This window comes from Eleginops maclovinus, chromosome 1 (genome assembly GCF_036324505.1).
Source record: "Eleginops maclovinus isolate JMC-PN-2008 ecotype Puerto Natales chromosome 1, JC_Emac_rtc_rv5, whole genome shotgun sequence".
In the NCBI taxonomy this organism is placed as follows: domain Eukaryota; kingdom Metazoa; phylum Chordata; class Actinopteri; order Perciformes; family Eleginopidae; genus Eleginops; species Eleginops maclovinus.
Genome location: NC_086349.1, coordinates 11,148,070 through 11,166,809, shown reverse-complemented (window position 1 = coordinate 11,166,809; position 18,740 = coordinate 11,148,070). Strand labels below are relative to the sequence as shown.

Genomic DNA, 18,740 nt, shown 5'->3' with positions numbered 1-18,740 from the left:
ACAAATTGTTCAAATACTGCAAACTGTAATAACTAGAAACATGTTTACACCGAAAATATGGTAGGGGTCACTGACCTAATTTAAATAAAATACAACATACATGATTTATTTGCGGATCATGATTTAAATTGTATATTTCTAATCATTTTCAATAGTGATTAGTATCAGTTGCCGTACTATTACCCCTAAGAAATACATCATACCTCGGAAGATTTACAAGAAAAGATCATTTTGGTCTGCGGCAAAGAACATAAAGTTCTCACCAGCCTTCACACAACCTGTCAATGGCGATATAGCTGTATTATACTGTAACACATAACATAATTCCCTGCTTTGTACAACAGGGATTTTTTGGGAAATAACCACTATTATAGTCGAAAGGTTTTACTATTTTGTAAAAGATTAGCCACAACTCATCAGTTGACAGTATTGAATAAAGGTCACTTCAGGACACACGAAACCCACGATGAACAATAACCAAAATATTCCTTTATAATTTATTAACCAAGCACATTTGATTGTTACTTTTATATTACTTACATGGATGACATTTAAAATGTTGTCCGGTGTGCTGATTTTTTTTTTAATTTGACGATTACATTTATTACATTTTAAAGGCAAGCTGACATCCTGGTGTTACAATATATGATTTGATAATTTCTCATTGCCCTGCTCAATAAACTGGTGAAATGCGGTCATTATACCTACTCCATTTCCAGTAGCGCAGAACAGACGGACCCAGGCTGAGTGTGAGACACCCCCACCGCAGCCCCCCCAACCCATTGTCATGTTAATGCTCCACTGGCACTGTTTATGAGCACTGGCTGATGTGTGAAGAGCTCGCTGTTAATGGCTAAACCCAGTTCTCCCACACAAAGATGGGCTTTAGCATTGACCCAAGAGAGCCTCCCCACGAAGACAACCCCCCCCCCCCAAAAAAAAAAACCTTCTTCCTGCCTCCATAAGAACAGAGTATCCATCTGAAAGGATTCTTTTGTGCCTTGGGAACGAGGTCCAAGGCAGAAGAGGGAGAGCGTGGATGGGGGAGGGGGTCTGGTGGCTTGTATTTGTATGGATAGCTGGGATGCGAAGAGGAGGTAGCCATAAGTTCAGCGGAGGATTGCTTGGCACAGTAGTGTGTGCCTTAGAGGACCCTCGTGTCTTTCACTGTATAGTGTTTCCCTTCTTTGCTTCCTGGCAATAAAGCTGAAATTGATTTTGACCTATTCAGAGTCCAAGTATTCCTCCTTGCACAATTCCCGATTGATCATTTATCTCTATTACCAAGCCCAATAATAAAGAAGAAAACATGTCAAGGGGACAGTAAGCAAATAAACCTACCAAAATCAATGCATATATCAATGGGTATAGTGTGATAACATTATTAAATGAAATGTTGAATTTCAAAACATGGAACTGCATCTAGGATTTGCAATACACATTAAATGAGGGATTTCTCATCTAAAATGAAAAGAGTCTGATAAATTAATAATACTGCTAAGCTTTAAGTTAATTGGTCTCCTCTGCTATTATATGATATACATTTTCTAAATCTTGTGCAATAAAAAAAAAGGTTACTACTAAAGAAATTACACATGCACACTTTAACTAGCATATTCAGTTTGAAGAGGGGTTAAGATAACACAAAAAAGATAATGCCTTTTACAGATGTAAACAGCTTATTTTCAAACACACAAAATGGTTTATAAAAATGTAAAACATTTTATTGATCATAAATGATACACAGTGTGATTGAGATAAGAATTGAATAATCGAGCCAGTATTCCTTTAGGATTCATAAAGTCACATCTTATCTGCCTTTTTAAAACAAGATGCAAAAATTGTCTCTGTTTGGACTGGGAAAAACAGTATTGAACATAAAGTTTTGCTGAATTCATTTCAAACCCTTATGTAAAGCAAGTCTTAACCTGGAATCATGTGTGTTAAAAAAGAAATGCTGTTATGTACTGCTGAACTTGATCCTGCTCTTCAATGTGCATTATGGGAGCAGTCACGGGCACAGAAAAGCCTATATGGTTTGATGTTAGCTGAGGACAATCAAGTGACTATGAGACCCTCCTTCATGTGTACAGACATTGTGTAGTTCACGCTGGATCACATCTCTCCACACTGTCCAATAAGGATGGGCAGCTTGGGCTTGTTGTTTGGTCCTGTAGTAACATTCTGTTGGCGGGAAGAAGCATGAATAGTCAAGTAAACACTAAAATCAACTGAGATAATGCACTTCGGTATTTTTAGAGTATATAAAGATTTAATTAGTAAAAAATTGCAATTTAAATGATGCTATCATTTTTTTTTTACTTAAGCTCTTAGTTTTCAGTTTAGTGTTCAATAAAAGATGATGTATTGTGGGTGTCTATTTTTGGGTTTCACAGGTTGGGTGCATGCTTTGAGATAGTCATGTCTGAAGTTTTAAACATTACTGTAAAGATTCCATTGTTCAGGAAAGTGAACGGGAAACAATTCAACATTTTACACAGTCTGAAACACTTAATAGAAATTATTCTAGAAATTATTAATAGGTTTTCTTACCTCAATTTTTCTCATGATCAGCAAACCATCGACCACTTTTCCTAAAACAGAAAACAAGAGTGTTACTCCGGCACATCAAGGTTGCGCTTTAACATAAATGCAAAATAAATATCATGGGCTTACTCACCGAATACAACATGCTTGCCATCTAACCAGTCGCATTTAGTGCAGGTGATGAAAAATTGACAACCATTGGTCCCTGGCCCACTGTTTGCCTGAGTAAGACACATTATTCAGAGAGAATGACAGTGTTATTTCTTTGATTATGTTGATCAGGGTTCATTTTATTCAAATTAATCATTCAGATCCTATTGTCTATAGAGGTTAAGGTCAATCCACTTTGAGTGGATTCATCAAACCTTAAACAACTTGTTACTTCAGGCAGTATAAAAGAAGATACACAAAATGTTGATATGGATGAAGTTAAAGTAAAAAGACAGTGTCCTTAAGCACTGATCTACATACATACCATGGACAGAAGACCAGGCGCGCTGTGCTTCATCCGGAAGTTTTCATCTGCAAATGGACCTCTGTAGATGCTGCAAATACCAGTTCCATCACCCTTCACAAAAAAATACAAAACACTGTACATAAGATAAAGCCCACAGAATAGAAAAAGGAAGCCGTCAAAGTTTAGATGTGCTGTAAGTCACCACATGCCCGCCAGGGGGCGGAATACTACAGTTTGACCTGCTCAATCCAAAATTCAGAGATAGAAGTTAGTTTCAATAAAAGATACTCAACTACTTCACCAGCAGTTAAAATATGTTTTCTTTATGCTTAAATCATTTAAATTCAGGTCTATTTGACATTGTTTCACAGCAATAACCCTATCAAAGATTGCTGTTAATCTCCATACAGATGTACGCTTCTTTATCAATTGAGGTCAATTTTAGCACTCAGAGTAAGCACAATTGTATTGGGTTTATTTCTGCTGAGAAAAGCTAAATGAAAAGATTGAAGAGAAGATACTGAAAACAATAATTTCACCTTAAGATAAGAACATTAATTTTGATGGTGCCAATGTTCACTGTGGCCTCAAGTCATAAATGCAAATACGATGTAATCTTAAAAGTGCAGGCACGGCAGAAGTGAACTGCATTTACTTACATTTACAAAGTCCCCTCCTTGTATCATGAAGTCTTTGATCACCCTGCCAAATGAGCAATTAAAAAATATCAGTACAGTCAGATTTGCTGGGGTAAGAGCTGTTTTACAAAAAAATTATATATAGTTCCTGTAAAAAGAGTTCAGATCATTTTCCCGTTAACGTGTCAAAAAAGACCGTACTTTGACACCTTATCAAGCAACACAAGGGGGTGAAGAGGTTTTATCCACACCAGTAGCCATAAAACACTCCACGTTAAACACGCCGAGTCATTTCATTTTACTTTATGTATTCCAAATTATGTAAATGTAAGAACAATGAGCATGGGCAGTTCGGGCTTGTTTTGGGGTTCGTAGTAACATTCTAAACAATACACTTAATACATGTGAAATAATACCCATGAGGATGTAGTTTAATATGATTCTAGACACTATGATGCTACCAATGGGATTTGCTGCTGTAGACTTTAAAAGCAAATATTACTTTCCATTCCTGGATTTAACTGCTCAGCAGAACTGGAATAATTTTCAAACCTCAAACGGCTCCTCTTAGAGTTATTATTTCATTTTGTTTCCAGGACCATTCTTTTGCATGTTGAATTAGCTCTAGAACTATAAATATAAAAGACAAACAGGAACACACTTTGCTTGCAGTGGATACCCAGCAAGCTGTTCCAGAAGAACAGCAGGTTAAATAATATTTCTAAAATAATTTAAAGTGGAAGAATAATGTGTGCTTTACAAATCAAGCAACCACGTTGTGTACCTGTGGAAGGTGCAACCTTTGAAACCAATAGGGACTCCATCCTTCCTGCAGGACAGAAGTTTGAAAACAAAATTAGGCTGTCAGTAAAGACAATCATGCTACTACAAATAATCACTTCACACCGAGCAGTCCTGTCCATGTTTGTGATTTTCACAGTAAATGGGCAATCACTAAACATTGTTGAAATTGCGCTTGCACTGGGATGCATATTAATGCTTTTTAATTGAATTATTAGTGTGTATGGAGAGCATGGGAACACCATGAAAACAATGTTGGTTGCATAAGTAGCACCTGGTCCTGTTAGTGAGTTTAATATATTCCTCCTGCACCAGATATTGCAGGTTAAAATATTCGTTTGAAAATAGAGTTGTATCATTTAGTTTTTTACCCTTTAGTCGAAATTGCTATTATGTTGTCTTAACCAAATCATGTACAATTATTAAAATGATAATAAATAAAGAATGTATTGAGAAAAAATAATAAAGACTGTACAACTCACTTCTTTTTCTTTGTACAGGTCTTTTGCTTTTTACTTCAGGTTATGACCCAAGGTGCTATTTTGTCGGAAATCTGTTCTAAGCTACACACGATATATCAGCTGAAGGAATGTGCAGAGAGAATGCATTAAGAAGACCGAGCAGAGCAGACAGCTTTTCACAATGTACATGAGATGGAAATAAGGCGTCCTTCGGAATGAAAGAACTATTCATGACATGATAGATTACTTTTATATACGCTTTGTGTCATGCACATGTAAATAGCCTTTAGAAACCGGTTTGAGCAAATACGTGACCAAATAAGGAAGTTCCTCCAGCAGAACCCTTTTGTGTTAATCAGGTTTCTCCTCAGACTGCTTTCCTTTTTTCTCTGATTGAGGGATACTGATAAAAAAGGGTTTACTGTTCAATGATTATGTTGCTGCTGAGTGCACGTGAAGACAAAGTGAGCAGGATGGTGAAGTTGTGTACCATCAAAGAACACAAACTTTTACGTTCTTACCTAAACTCTCCAGTGCAAAACTGCCTGTAAAAGAAAATGAAAGTGTAAGGAACATGTTATATAATGGTGTCATAATAGTACTTTGCCTTATATAATAGAAACTGTCCTATCGGTGTTCACATATGCAGTACACATAGGGCATAGGGATACACTTGCATGACGTGGACATTTTAAATAAGGATATCATATTAGAAATACAGAATAATTATAGTTTGGGAAGATGTTCACCTTCTGATTGCCTTTCCACTATCCATTAGTGTTGTTTTATCATGCTTTTTTACAGTTTGTTTAACAGACATGTACGCTTTAATAATTTGTGCGCACGAGATGTAATTCGAGGCCGTGATTTAATCAAAGCGTTTGCAATTTTTAATCAAAAGTGTGATGAGAATGGAAGGTGTCGAAAGTTTGTAAAGAAAAACATAATTATATAAATATAATATATTAGGAAGGTACTGACAGAGAACTTCGCAGATCATTAACTCATGAACATAAAAATACAAACACTGTGACTTTACAACCATAGCAAGGTAGACAACGAGCTACAGAGTACTGTTTTTCACAACAGTTCGATATAGGCCGTCCTTAGAGCTAAACATCAAGAATTAGTCACAATCTGCGACTGGAGGAGAGCCGAGTGCTCAGGGACCGTCTACAAGCTGCAACACATTTTTTAAAGATGTAGCGATACCAAAATCTCTTAACCTATCAATGGTTATGTCGTTGTTACAGTATAACACTTTTGAATAAATATGCTTTTGAATATACATTGTTGCTTTTTTATTTCAAACTATTTACTTACATAATAATGTAATGCAACCAAACCCTTTCACACATCGCTGTTACATTCCTGCTCATACTACAGGAATAGTTTTATAGAAATCTACTTTGAAAACATTGTGGGGATTTTTTTGTGTAAGCTTTTTTTTATTGAATAACTTTGCACCAATATCATATTGCAACCAGACTTGTTTCAAACATCAGTAGTCTCCTGCTGGTGGCACTAAACCAGTAATTTTGAAGGAATAGAACATTTGACTTTGAAGTGTAACCAGACTCATTACACACATTATTAGACTCCTCTCGTGGACTTGACCAAAAGGTTTGGTAAAATATACATTTTGGTGAATCTTTATTTGGAAATATTTTGCATAGCCTCACTGCTTTACCGTGTAGTGCAAACAAAGTCATTTCACACATTAAGGGTATCTTGCTGTATATATGTGGGGAAAAAAATGTGGCGTTGCAATTTGTTGACGGTCACTACGCACTCTTCTCATCTGGCCACATATAGAAACCAATGTAAATTAACTCGCATGGAGTACGGCCCATATCGAACTGTTCTGAGAAAAAAATACTCTGTAGCTCGTTGTCTACCTTGCTATGGTTGTAAAATCACATTGTTTGTATTTTTACAACATTATGTTCACGAGTTATTGATCCGCGAAGTTCGAAATCTGTCAACTTTCAACAACTTCCTTTCACATCACTCCCCAGCAGCTGTCTATTCTTTGATTTAATTAAACGTGTTAACCGAGGCCTCGAATTACATCTTGTGCTCACAACTTAGAAAAACGTTGCCTTGTTTTATTTATTTTTTCTCTCTATGGCCCCTCCCGGGCTCTGTAGACTTGCTCTACATCTCTATACACTCATATTTGGATTGTTGTTTATTTGCCAAAATGAGATAAAATCCACAATAAAACAAAGTTAAATATGAATTTGACTGGAGCCATTACCATCTCACCCTATTGTTTTTTATTGATTTTGCAATAATAAAAGTACCCTTAACTAATTTGGCCACGATTGTAATCGTGTAGTTGAAATCTGATACTGTGATAACCCTACCTGTGATATCTCTTTTCTAAAATCTGAGAAACCAGACCATGTGAGGCACACTTTCTCCTTACCGGAAGTTCTCAGCTGTCTTTGGAACCATATCAGCAAACAACTCAATCTTCATCCGGCCAACATCCTGACAAAAAGATTCAGAAAAAAATGGACATGAGCAGGTAAAACACAAAAAACCAAGATCTTAACAATGGAAACAGAAACCCCCTGTTTTTGCCTCAGGCCAACCAACATTGTATAGAAACAGGTTGTTTTTTGACCTGATGCTCCTCTCTATGACAAAGGTGGTCTCATCTCGACCAGTTACACCAATGGGACTTGACAACATCACCTCACACCACCACTTCCCTTCAATGATTTAAGGTTTTTACCTCTACTCACTTTAAACAACATTTCCTTTCTGAAACCATAGAGTAGATTTAGCTCATCTCAACAATACAAGCTATTCTGTCTCGGTTATCTCAATTACCAATGGTTTAAGCATACGTAATAGAAATATGTAAATGAGAAGACAATCTGAATGCATCACTTTAAATCCTCTATAAGCTTTGTGTGCATGTGTTTAGCTGCGAGGGTGTCTGTCCACCCGGGCCTCCCACAACCCTGAAGGACATGCAAGAGGCCGACTGTTACCCACAATGTCTGCGTGTCAAAATCTGCATAAGAACAAACATTGTGCTGTTGTAAATTGAGCAGAAGTCCCCATGACATCAATGCACAACTGTCCCTTCAATGCAAACAACCCACTGCCAAACAAGCTGCCATTGGACCTCCTGCCTTTGCCCTTCAGACAATACAATATGTTAATAGTCTCTAAGCAATGACATGAAATACTAAAGTATTGATGCAGAACAAACAGAAATCTGCTGCAGTTTTCTCTGTTGTGCCTCAGACAGGTGAGAGCTACTAATATATATATATATACATTTTATACTGTAAAGATAAAAAATAAACTGAAATGTTAAAAGGACATACTTTTACTTAATGAGGAATTGTTAATAGTGATGGGGATCATTTGGCTCAGCTCACCATGAAGAGCCGGCTCTTTCAGCTCCCAAATGGCTCTTCATTTTACCACATATACCTTTTATAATTAAATCAAATGTAGCCCTGTTTTGCCTAATGATTTATATGTTTACACATAAATCACTTCATTTATTCAATAATTCCTTTATACTGAAGTATTCAAAAGTTAAAATGACATTTTAATATAAATGAATTGCTGTGGCCAATTGTTTTCATTGAATGTTCTTTTTTTTTTTTACTTTCTACGGTGTCCGTGAGTGCTGAGAAAGGCGCCTTCAAATAAAAAATATTATTATTATTATTATTTACAGACCCTTGTAACTCTCCGATACCACCCAATGAATGCACTGACTTGTTTGTAGAACCACGCTACACAAAAGCAAACACCTATGTTCTGTCTTGCTGGGGTCATTGCCTTTGACATAAATTGGCTAATTGAGCTCTGTGTTTCTGTTGGTTGTTGTGTATCTGACGCATGGGGGGTAGATCCTGTAGCAGCAGCAACAACAGGTGGAGTAGAAGCACTGGCAGAAGCAGGCACGCTGGCCTGCCGTTTTTCTTCCAACTGAACTGTTGGATGCACAGTTCTCATGTGCCTGTGGAGGTTGTTTGTAGACCCTGCTTTATACGAGAGCTTAATTTAGCTAATTCTGCATTCAGCATTTGTGTTTGCACAATTGTTAAAATGCTGCTGTCACTCATGATCGTGTTAGCGTGGCGCAAACTGACACTCCTCCACGCAATCCACTCCCTCTGTTCAGTTACAGCAGCGCACCCCACTCCTTCCTGCTTTGTGGCATTGTCTCCGTTTTTCCTCACATGATGCACAGCATGCACGGGACATTGAGTCACTGCATGCATTACTTTTTTTTTTAACTCCCGCCGTTCGCGACCGACACATCACTAATTGTTACACTGCTTTACAACTTGTACCCCAAAGCACGTTTCTGTACACGTAATTAAAACTGTAGCCTGAGGCCAGGTATAGCGGGTCAAAACCTTGACCTTTTACATTTTCAACAGACTGAGGAATTCAGTAAATGTATGGTGTACATGTGTTTTAGAACTACACACAAGTTTATCTAAAAAGCAACATCAGGCCTCCAACATTGAACATTGGTTGTAATTTCCTTCTATGCAATCTATTTGACTTGTATCTGTAAGGGGAACCATCCAGTCTTGTGGTGCGGTTTCACCTGAAGTATTGTTTGTAAAAGCTGTGTTTCCAGTTTACAAAAGTAAGGGGGAGCCAGAGAGTGCTGCCTGAAAAAGGAACAGACATCTGATGGGCATGCAGGGCCGCTGACAGGATCTCTACTGAAACTCACGGGACTGCACAGAGGTACCAACATCTGAGGGTCACACTGATTGTTTCAACTTGTTTAGTTGATGCTAGGTGCTTCAAATGGCAGAAATTGCTTCTCCTGTCACGGATGTTTTAAAACGAATGGGTGGCAATTTATTATGGTTTCTGAAGCTGGAATGAATACCATGGCTGTAGGACGTTGACTACATGTGCGAAAAAGGGATTTCAGATTTGTTAGGTGAGATGATATGTTTATTTATGATATGCCTGAATACAACATGTTTGAGAAACGAACAGTGTATTCAATCTATTCAATGGAAACGAGTCAAAATGAATTCATTTTGAAAGGAGAAACCGGGAAAAAGATGTTGCAAAAGTACAATTGTCAGGGTACTGAATTGTGCTTGATTGGTTTCTTGTTTATCATCTTTGGAAGAAATGGGTCAAAGAAGTAATCAATTATTAGAAAATCTGTCGTGGAGGTTGTGATAATGATTGGGACTAATAGGTAACTGTTTACTAAAGTTGGAGACCGGATCAACGCACGCATTCACAAATCCAACGCAACTGTTGCCGTTTCTGTTGCCGAATTTCATTAAGTACTTCATTACAAGTGATAAAATGTTTTAATCTACACCAATAAATGATGGATGATTCATAACTTTAAACGGGTACACCATGAATTTTGTCTGATTTAAGTTTAGAGCAAGAGCACAGATTAAAAGGAGGAGTAAACACACCTCTACACGTCTAATAACTTTTTGTATTTCTATCCTTGTATGGAGTGTTGACTGATACGGACAATTGTATAAGTTCTTAACCAATACTATCTTTTCATCTACAGCATCGTGAAACTGAATGGCGGACTGGTGCAATAACATAGATGCTGCTGGACTAGGCAAAGTCTCTGAAAACTCACAAAACCTGCAAAATGTTGACCGTTATCACGTAACCGGGTTCAGACAACGCTGGGATGTTTCTTATGCTTTTGCTTCTAAAGATCAGGACTGGACACAGCAGTGATGTATTTATGCACCAGGAAGCTGTATACCTCCTTTCTAAGCCTGTGCAGCCTGTCCATCTTCTTGGCTGACTTTGTCATGGTGTTTTTAGTAGCAAGCCTGTTGTTTCTTGGGCCTGAAACATGTCATCGGTCCCTCCGTTTCATCTTCGCCAATGCCTCAGCGACATATGGAGCACTGCCGCTTCCCATGATGTGCCTGGGTTTATTGGACTACTGTTTAGAAGGTACCTACCTCGGCAAGCAGAGCACCGCATGTAAATTCCTAAGGAACTCGGTTTGGTTATTGCTGATTACCTTACCTCTCCTTTGGTTCAGTGGATTCTAATCTGAAGGAAATAGATTTTGAGTCAGAGACAAAGGCTCTAGTGTGTGAAGTAGAGGAGTCTGTGCTGATCACCTTTTCCGTTTTAGTTCTTTTCTCAGCTGTCTTTTTTACATTGCTGCCATTTTGGCCAAAAATTCCCCAGTGGGTGAAACAGGCACATGGGTTATCTGAAGCGAGGGGTGAATCAGACAACCAGAGCAGCGACTTGTTGTTCACCTCAACTACCTACGCGGAGACAAAAAGCAACGAGGAGTATTATCCAGAGGAACCCATCCAACCGGGCCCACCTCTGTGGCTCAGCTTCACACTGGGCTTTGCTCTATGTTGGATGCCTTATCTCATCTTGTCTGTGGTGTGTCTGATCTTGGAATTTGCATTACCGGCCTACATCGCTGTAAACCTTCTGTGGTTGGAGTGTATCAACAGTTTACTGGTTGGTTTGGTGATCTGGATAAATAGCAAGACGCAAGGACCATACAACAAACTCCCACAAAATATTTGCTTGTGGCAAGTTTATTGGCATCCAAGCAAAGGAACACAACAGCAGAAACTCCAAGTAGCTGTGTGTAACCCATCAAAATTAAAAGAGAACCGGGCAGCCCGCTCAGTGGTTAGAGCTGGCCTATATGTGTTAACTGCTGCCTAATAAGCCAGTCCGAATGCCGAGCTGGCTGAACATTCATTCCTCCCTTTTGAACTCTGTTCATTTTCTAATAAAAGGCCCCCTCTGGCCCAACAGCAACTGTAAAAACTTGACATGAACATGCGACTGGATTTACAAATATGTATGTTTTCTGAAGAGTTGGGAAAAGTTTTGATGAAAATAGTGATGATCATTTAGATAAACTTTCCCAAATTGGATTTACATAAATGTTTTCAAAGATTATTTTATACTAGATTTAAATGCTATGTTGGCTTGTTTATATTCATTCATTTTTCGCTTACTAACTGATACATAGTATAGTAGGTAGTGGGTATAAATGCTTCTCAATAAATATCCTAAAACTATTTAATTTAACATTGACTACTTCTTTCTACCTTTGGTTAAAAACATATATAAAACATGCATTTCATGTTTAGCGATCTACTTAAGGACAGTCCAAACTGTATTCTTGACCTTACAGATGCCATATGATCGAAAGCTTCTAGACTTTGTGATCAGATTGTTTTCAAGCTGCAGTTTCAAGGTAATGAACTTCAAACCTCCTCTCCTAATCTAGCATGGATTAAGAACCCTAAATGTGTACCAAATGTCAAATCTAGAAGTTACATAAACTACTGCTGATGAAGAACACATGTTTAATTGAAAGCTACAGAATAGCTACATCAACCTTGTAGGAATACTTCTTATTGTGTCGTTATTAATATAAAAGGTCTGTTATACTACAAGTAACTTGGAGTAAATACATGTAGTTTACATGATTCTTCTCACAGGTTTCAGGGGAGAGAGGCTAGGTTGGAAAAGGGGGCATTTTCTGCTAAAATCCCCTGACGTTATACATAAATGTATCCTAATGATAGCATATGTTCAGAAAAACTAAAGGAATATTAAGTTAAACATTTCTTAACAGAGGTTTGGTTATTACACCTCACCTTCCATTTGGATTGCAAGTACTACAACAAACCAGAGGAGGGCCATGACCAAACAGAAAAAGTTAAGATAGAGAAGGCAACGGAGGAAGTAAATGGTAAAAAAAATGTGTCTTTCTAGACCTGTATAAAACTGCATGAATGGAATAAAATGTAATTTCTGTGGGTTTACGAATTCTGTGGGTTTACGTTATGGAGTCACCTGCCAAAAGGCTAGTTATTCTAACTGTTTGTATTAGTCTTATATTCCGTTATTAAATAAATTTAACAAAACATTTCAGCCACGCGAGTTAAAAAGTACATTCATACTGAAGTTAGACAATTGAAATAATCTTATATCATAGCTGATAACATATCAATTAGTAAGTAAATAACTGAACGAATAAACAATTTGATAGTAAATTAACAAACGACAATTCGAAGAATTAAAAATAGATTGCTTGTTCACAGAGGGTCGTGTATAGTATTTTTCTCCAGAAAACTATTACGTAGTTTAAGCCTCATCCCACCCACTGTTTTCAAAACCTCACCAGCACCACCTGCGTCCCATGTATCATAGCACGTTTCGGGGACATACTGGGTCTGAGACCAATATTAGAATATTTATGATCAGTTCAGATCAAAGATTAAGGTTGTATTTCCACGCACTGAACGACATCTTGATATCGAACACCTTAGCAATAGCATCATATCTCAAACAGGTTCTTTTCACAGTGTTAAGCAAAGTACATTTCCTATACTCAAAGTCCGTCAACACAATAAAAACAGCAAGAGATAAATGTAGTATTTGCACAATGTTTTGTGTATCAGATAAATGTAAAGTATTGCGGTTAAACACCTCCAAATTAGCTAACAAGCTCAAAACTTTGAACCAAAACACGACAGCAAGGCGAGCTAACGTGGGTTCAACGTTGGTTAGCTGGGAAACAAAACCGATGTTAGCACATTTCTTTCTTCTACTCACCTGTCCTCCAATAGTTATGTCGAAGAAGACAATCGGGTTGTTAGGATTTGTTATTTGGACAGACATTGTGACACTTTCCTTGCTCGTTAAGACGAGAAAAAAGATTCTTTTTAGCAGGACAACACGATAATAATTTGAACAGACAGCATATGCGCTATTTCAACCTACGGTGGCTCAGGAGGGACATGTGACGGTCCGCATTTGGGGACAAAATACTGCCAACGCGAAAAGGGTTTGAAAAATCCGCCACGGTGTTGTGTGATGGTATCCTAACGTTAATCACGTAAATGTAGAAAAATAATAAAACAGCTTTATTAATTAGTTTGTTTCGTGAGTAATTGTGCTTTAAGTCCTAATTTATACAATTATTGCTTCCTGTTGAAGAGATTCATCAACTCCTCTTGGACCAATTTAATTATCAGTTAAGTTTAACAGAATACATACGTTTGTAAATAAGGCCCATTCAAATATGAGTACACTTTCATTCATTTTTACAAGATACAAAGGACATTGAGATCATACCGACTTAATGTGTTTTGGGAATTTGTCTTACTTACCAATCATTATATGTTTATGGGTTTATGTTAATAACTATTAAGTTAGCAGCTATGTTCCTAATTGTACGTTCACATATCTTTGGTTCAAATAATATAAAAAGGGGCTGTATTTGAACATATCCAAAATCTCACACACAAAGGGTTTCTGTTAAAGGTTTTATTTTCACAATAAAACATAATCATACAATTAAACATAATGCAAAGGTGGCTCCACAAAAAAATAACAAATGGCAGAGTGACTACAAAGATTTGTCAAAGCTGTACTAAAGCACCAAGATAAAAAAAACATTTAGCAATAAAGGTGTTGACAGACTGTAGTTGGTCAGCAGGGAGATAAACCTAGCAAAAGCAAAATGGCTTAAAGAAAGACAGTTCTATGTAAAGTAATATGGTTTCTTGACATTCACGCCATATTCTGTAAGGGCTGGAGTCAGGTCCTCCATAGTCAGAGTGTACTTCTTATCCTATAAGTAGAGTAGAACAAATACAAAACCTTAATACCCATCAGGAAGAACATATTATTTCAAACGTATAGCCAAATCAAATTAATGAATTTGTGTATTAGATTTAAAGCACATATTACAAATAAAAGTAGCACTGACCTTTGTCTTACTCCTCGAGCTTCCTGAGGCAGTGCCCTTCATTTTACAGTACTGCAGCGCATCATTGGCAATGTCTGAGATAAACTTCTGAGAAGCAAGGGAGATCAAACGGATTCTAAAGAAATAAAAAAGAAAATCATTGTTGTGCTTTTCACTCAGATTCAAAAGTTCCCCTGATTGCATCTTCCCTTCTCATGTCCAAAATACCATCATAAAGTTGGCAATACAGGGAACACTAAGCTTACGAGTCTGTACTTTATGTTCATACAAAAATAATTATGGAATATAGGTTGCGGTATTGACATATACTAAATACAGTTCACAGGTAAACAACAGCTTCTTGGTGTCCATTTGATAAAAGTCACTCAGTCAGTTTTTCTTAGTTTGTAAGATAGGTTTACAATAGAGTTATAATCTCAGCTTTCTTTAAAAAATACACAAGTAAATTATTTTAAAAAGCTGAATAGACTGATACATTGATTGCTTATATGTAGTGTTTTTAACTAAAGGGTTTTACAATGGTCCTCTTATTCATATGTTGTAAAGGATTCCACCTGCAGTTGCTAAGATTTATTTTTTGCCTGCCCTTCAACTCGAAAAACAGCCCTGTAATTTGTGTCTTTTTGTTCTAAGAGATATCTAGACAAACCAATCAACTCAAGCTTTGACGTAGCCTTTTTTGCATAGAGTCAGACCTCGTGCCACTTACATTCTTGGATCGGAAGCCTCAAAGCCAGCTCGGTTAAGATAGTAACCTGTAACTGCATCAGGAATCTGAGGGGAAAAAGTTAGAAGAAAAAAAGAGCAGACTTCAGCTTGTGGCCAAGATTCACATAGCCCACTTTAACTGCAGCTGACACTTATCTGTGAAGATCATTATTACTGTATGTTGATCATGCAGAGTTGTTCAGCACAATTGCCTTTAGCTAGAACACAGGTACAGTCTCTGGCCACTGAAGAAACTCACTTAGTTACTGTCTAAGGAAGGCATGGCCAGTTAAAATAAGATGTTTACTAAAGCTAGGAACATATGAATTTGTCTCAATTGTCAATTCAATATTGACAACTACTTTAATATTTCATTATGTCTGGTAGAGATAATGTGATATTGTGTGTGCTTATGTTAGTGAACGTGCATCCGTCCTCAGCTCAGATTGCATCCCACTTAACACACCGCCTAATATAGTTACTGCTTATTTACGACTTTCCGCTTAAGGACGTCTTAATGTTTCAGAAAATTACACATTTGAAATAACTTTTCTATTGACCATTTTGTACCGTTGCTGACACCTGACTCTTAATGTTTGACCAACAGATAGGGGCTGTGTTGAGATCAACAACTACTTCAGTTGGGAAAATATGTAATTAAAAAATTCAGCTAGGCTAAAAACATGCCTTAGCTTTTTGATTGCAGTTCACATTTTCATCTTTAATTTGGTATAAAATGATATAAATAAAAAACAAGGTTCTTATTTGAAACAGGAACATTTGCGGATTTATTGCATACCTGATATTTCATGATCAACTAAAGTTAGGTCAAAATCGTTCATCCCCTCTGCACTCAAGCCTTTCAATTCTTGATAAGTCTTTCAACTTGACTTTTATTTACTTATTTATTGTAATGATATGAACTATTTATCGTTTAAATTGGAATGATCCACATCCATGCTCCCGGGTGTATCTGTGTGCTTTCTTCCTGTATGTTCCTGTCTGAGTACATGACATAAGCTGCCCATAACCATTCGCCCCTTGCGGGATTTGATTGATTGATTGAGTGGTATGAGATGAATAAATCCCTATTTTAGTTAATCATTGCCACCATCTTGGCTGAAAAACTGCCTGGAGGAACAGCAGAGTGAGATGTGCTCTCTACTGAGCAACATTTTTTAAGGATACCATTTGAACAGATGCAAAATATTCAGGGCTGCTTTATGGCAATATAGGATTTACAGGGTTAATGTATCAATGTGATTGAATGTGTTGCTTTTTCAGTTATTCAACTAATTGGATAAGTCAGAAACAGACACCCATATGGATATGTTATTATCACAGAATATCTATTTAACATGGTTGATGATGATCAGTATCCGTGGCTTGCAAAAAAGACAAACTCAACATGAAAATTTGAAATAATTTAAAATTCTGGACTCATCTCAGACCTCACCCTTTTCAGTGAGTGCAGCATTCAGTAAGCTGACTGACACAATTCGACTTACTGTGGGAGTATACTCCTCCAGCTGCATTAGGAAGTCTGCCAGCGGCATGGTCGCAAGGGCAGGCTTCACATCTCCATTGGTGATGCCGCCAGGAACATACACGCCGTTGGAGACGGATGAGTCTGCTGATGGTGTCACCATGGCCGGTGCGGGTGGAGCTGCAATACAGGTGTTTGGGATGAGTTCATTCAAAACGAAGGCATCAACATGATATACATATCGTGTGCATTGTTAAAATAATTGGATGATATGGTCTTTATTTCTAGAAAAAGTTGTTTATCAGTATCACCCTAAGAAAGGTTTGGGCAAAAGTAGTGCTTCAAATAAAACAACTGGAAACATGACAACGCATAACTCGAAACACGATATTAGTTACATGGAACCATCTTTTGTAGAAATAAAGAAGTTATCCTGCCTTAAATTAACATAGGTGGTGTGCACAATCACACGGACGATAACATTGAGCTAGTAAAAGTCAAATAATTACCATTACTCGTGACCGACGGGATGCTGCTGACGTTGGTTGTTGCATTATCATTTGCGATACAGTTACTTGAAGTTGAAGAAGTCGTGGATGACACTCCAGTTGTGACAGATTGATTAACGTTGTCAATATTCATGTTGATGTTACCGTTAGCTGCAGCGCTAACCTTGGCTAGCTAGCACAGAGAAAACGTCTTAATATGGCCAACAGCACAACCCCGTACTATGTAGCTCTAAGATTAGTCTATCAGAAAATACTTTTTGGGAAGTTAATATATTAAGTTGAATCAGAGGTAATACAAATCACCGGAATAGGCGCTAGCTAGCATCCGAAATGTTTGTAGCTGCAGAAAGCTGAGCTCACCCTGGCTGCAGGGCTAATCGCGTCACGTGACCCGGATCTGACGAAGGTGGTCGAAGATTCCCGAAGACCCTCTAAAGTTAAATTTGAGTTTTGGGGGGCAAATACTCAGTCTCTCTTCTTTTGTTGCATTATGTTCTCAGGATTTAGTTGTAGCAGCACTTAACTAGGTAGGCAACTGTATAGCTAAAGCTCAACGAGTGATAGAGGTTTAGTAGTATTAGTAAAAACCACTTGAAGAAAAACTGTGATAAGTAAAGAGAATAAAGAGGTTAAAAATAAACACTCTTACAATCAATATCTCTATTTTCATTAAGTGTTTATATTAAGTGGGAAATACTTTACCCATTATACCGTTATTAGAATGTATGTCTTTGTGGAAGTGAAAAGGTAAGAAAGTGCAGGTCATATGGATTTAAAAGTTTTTTGCGGGGGTCAAGCCGGGGTGACCAATGAGTTTTGATGTATTATTAATAATAATAATAATAATAATAATAATAATAATAATAATAATACCGTTTGAATAGTTAAAAGAAATAAAGTAAAGCAAGAAGAGAAAATGTTTGAATCCAATACATTTAAAGCGTCTGGCATTTTGAAATACTAATCTCAAATATGTGTTGGCTTCGGCTGCTGTCGGAAATGTTTGATGCATCAGCCAAGGGGCGAAGTGTTGTGCTCTATATGGTGAACCATTGAGTTAGTAATTACGTGAAAGTTTCTTGTTATAACAAGAAACTTTCACGTAATTACTTGATACTGAGCCTTATTTTTTTTTTTAGTGTGATAGCAATACACCACCGTAAGTTAGCCTGCGTGTTGAACAAACAAATTAATGGCCATGAAGCAAATTATCGTATAGTAAACAACACAGTTTAAAAGACGTGGAGAACGTGACATGGCCACGCGTTTGTGGCATGACTGCTGTGACCTCAACGACCCCGACGGGTTTCCCGACTCAAATAAAACAGCCACTCCAGCTGCGTGGTTTGTTCAGATATTGTATCATA

General features: G+C 37.4%; 3 protein-coding genes across 3 annotated transcripts; 1 reads left to right on the top strand and 2 right to left on the bottom strand.

Moving 5' to 3' along the window:
- Positions 1-1,702: 1,702 nt before the first annotated feature.
- ppih (peptidylprolyl isomerase H (cyclophilin H)) lies at positions 1,703-13,718 on the bottom strand. The gene is made up of 9 exons (XM_063891175.1): positions 13,512-13,718; positions 7,336-7,400; positions 5,426-5,449; positions 4,427-4,471; positions 3,664-3,706; positions 3,023-3,115; positions 2,681-2,768; positions 2,554-2,594; positions 1,703-2,184 (listed from the first exon to the last, which is right to left on the bottom strand). The coding sequence occupies exons 1-9, from the start codon at positions 13,575-13,577 to the stop codon at positions 2,116-2,118; spliced, it is 534 nt and encodes a 177-aa protein (XP_063747245.1). The 5' UTR covers positions 13,578-13,718; the 3' UTR covers positions 1,703-2,115.
- si:dkeyp-100a1.6 (probable G-protein coupled receptor 160) lies at positions 10,540-11,603 on the top strand. The gene is given in 3 exon segments (XM_063893659.1): positions 10,540-10,611; positions 10,613-10,926; positions 10,928-11,603. Coding segments are annotated over 3 exon segments (1,062 nt in total).
- A 492-nt stretch (positions 13,719-14,210) lies between the features above and the next one.
- Positions 14,211-17,782, bottom strand: taf10 (TAF10 RNA polymerase II, TATA box binding protein (TBP)-associated factor). The gene is made up of 5 exons (XM_063893439.1): positions 17,374-17,782; positions 16,887-17,044; positions 15,380-15,444; positions 14,671-14,785; positions 14,211-14,532 (listed from the first exon to the last, which is right to left on the bottom strand). Exons 1-5 carry the CDS (start codon positions 17,504-17,506, stop codon positions 14,443-14,445), a joined length of 561 nt encoding a protein of 186 aa, XP_063749509.1. The 5' UTR covers positions 17,507-17,782; the 3' UTR covers positions 14,211-14,442.
- Positions 17,783-18,740: the final 958 nt, after the last annotated feature.

Excerpts from the sequence above, each read along its gene's own strand:
- ppih (XM_063891175.1), bottom strand. The coding sequence starts at position 13,577 with ATGTCTGTCCAAATAACAAATCCTAACAACCCGATTGTCTTCTTCGAC. Across the intron at positions 3,707-4,426 it reads AAAGGTTGCACCTTCCACAG|GGTGATCAAAGACTTCATGA; the intron begins GTACACAACGTG and ends CTCATTTGGCAG. Across the intron at positions 2,595-2,680 it reads TGGCAAGCATGTTGTATTCG|GAAAAGTGGTCGATGGTTTG; the intron begins GTGAGTAAGCCC and ends TTTCTGTTTTAG.
- taf10 (XM_063893439.1), bottom strand. The coding sequence starts at position 17,506 with ATGAATATTGACAACGTTAATCAATCTGTCACAACTGGAGTGTCATCC. Across the intron at positions 17,045-17,373 it reads CCCGTCGGTCACGAGTAATG|CTCCACCCGCACCGGCCATG; the intron begins GTAATTATTTGA and ends CCTGTATTGCAG. Across the intron at positions 14,533-14,670 it reads GCTCGAGGAGTAAGACAAAG|GATAAGAAGTACACTCTGAC; the intron begins GTCAGTGCTACT and ends CTCTACTTATAG.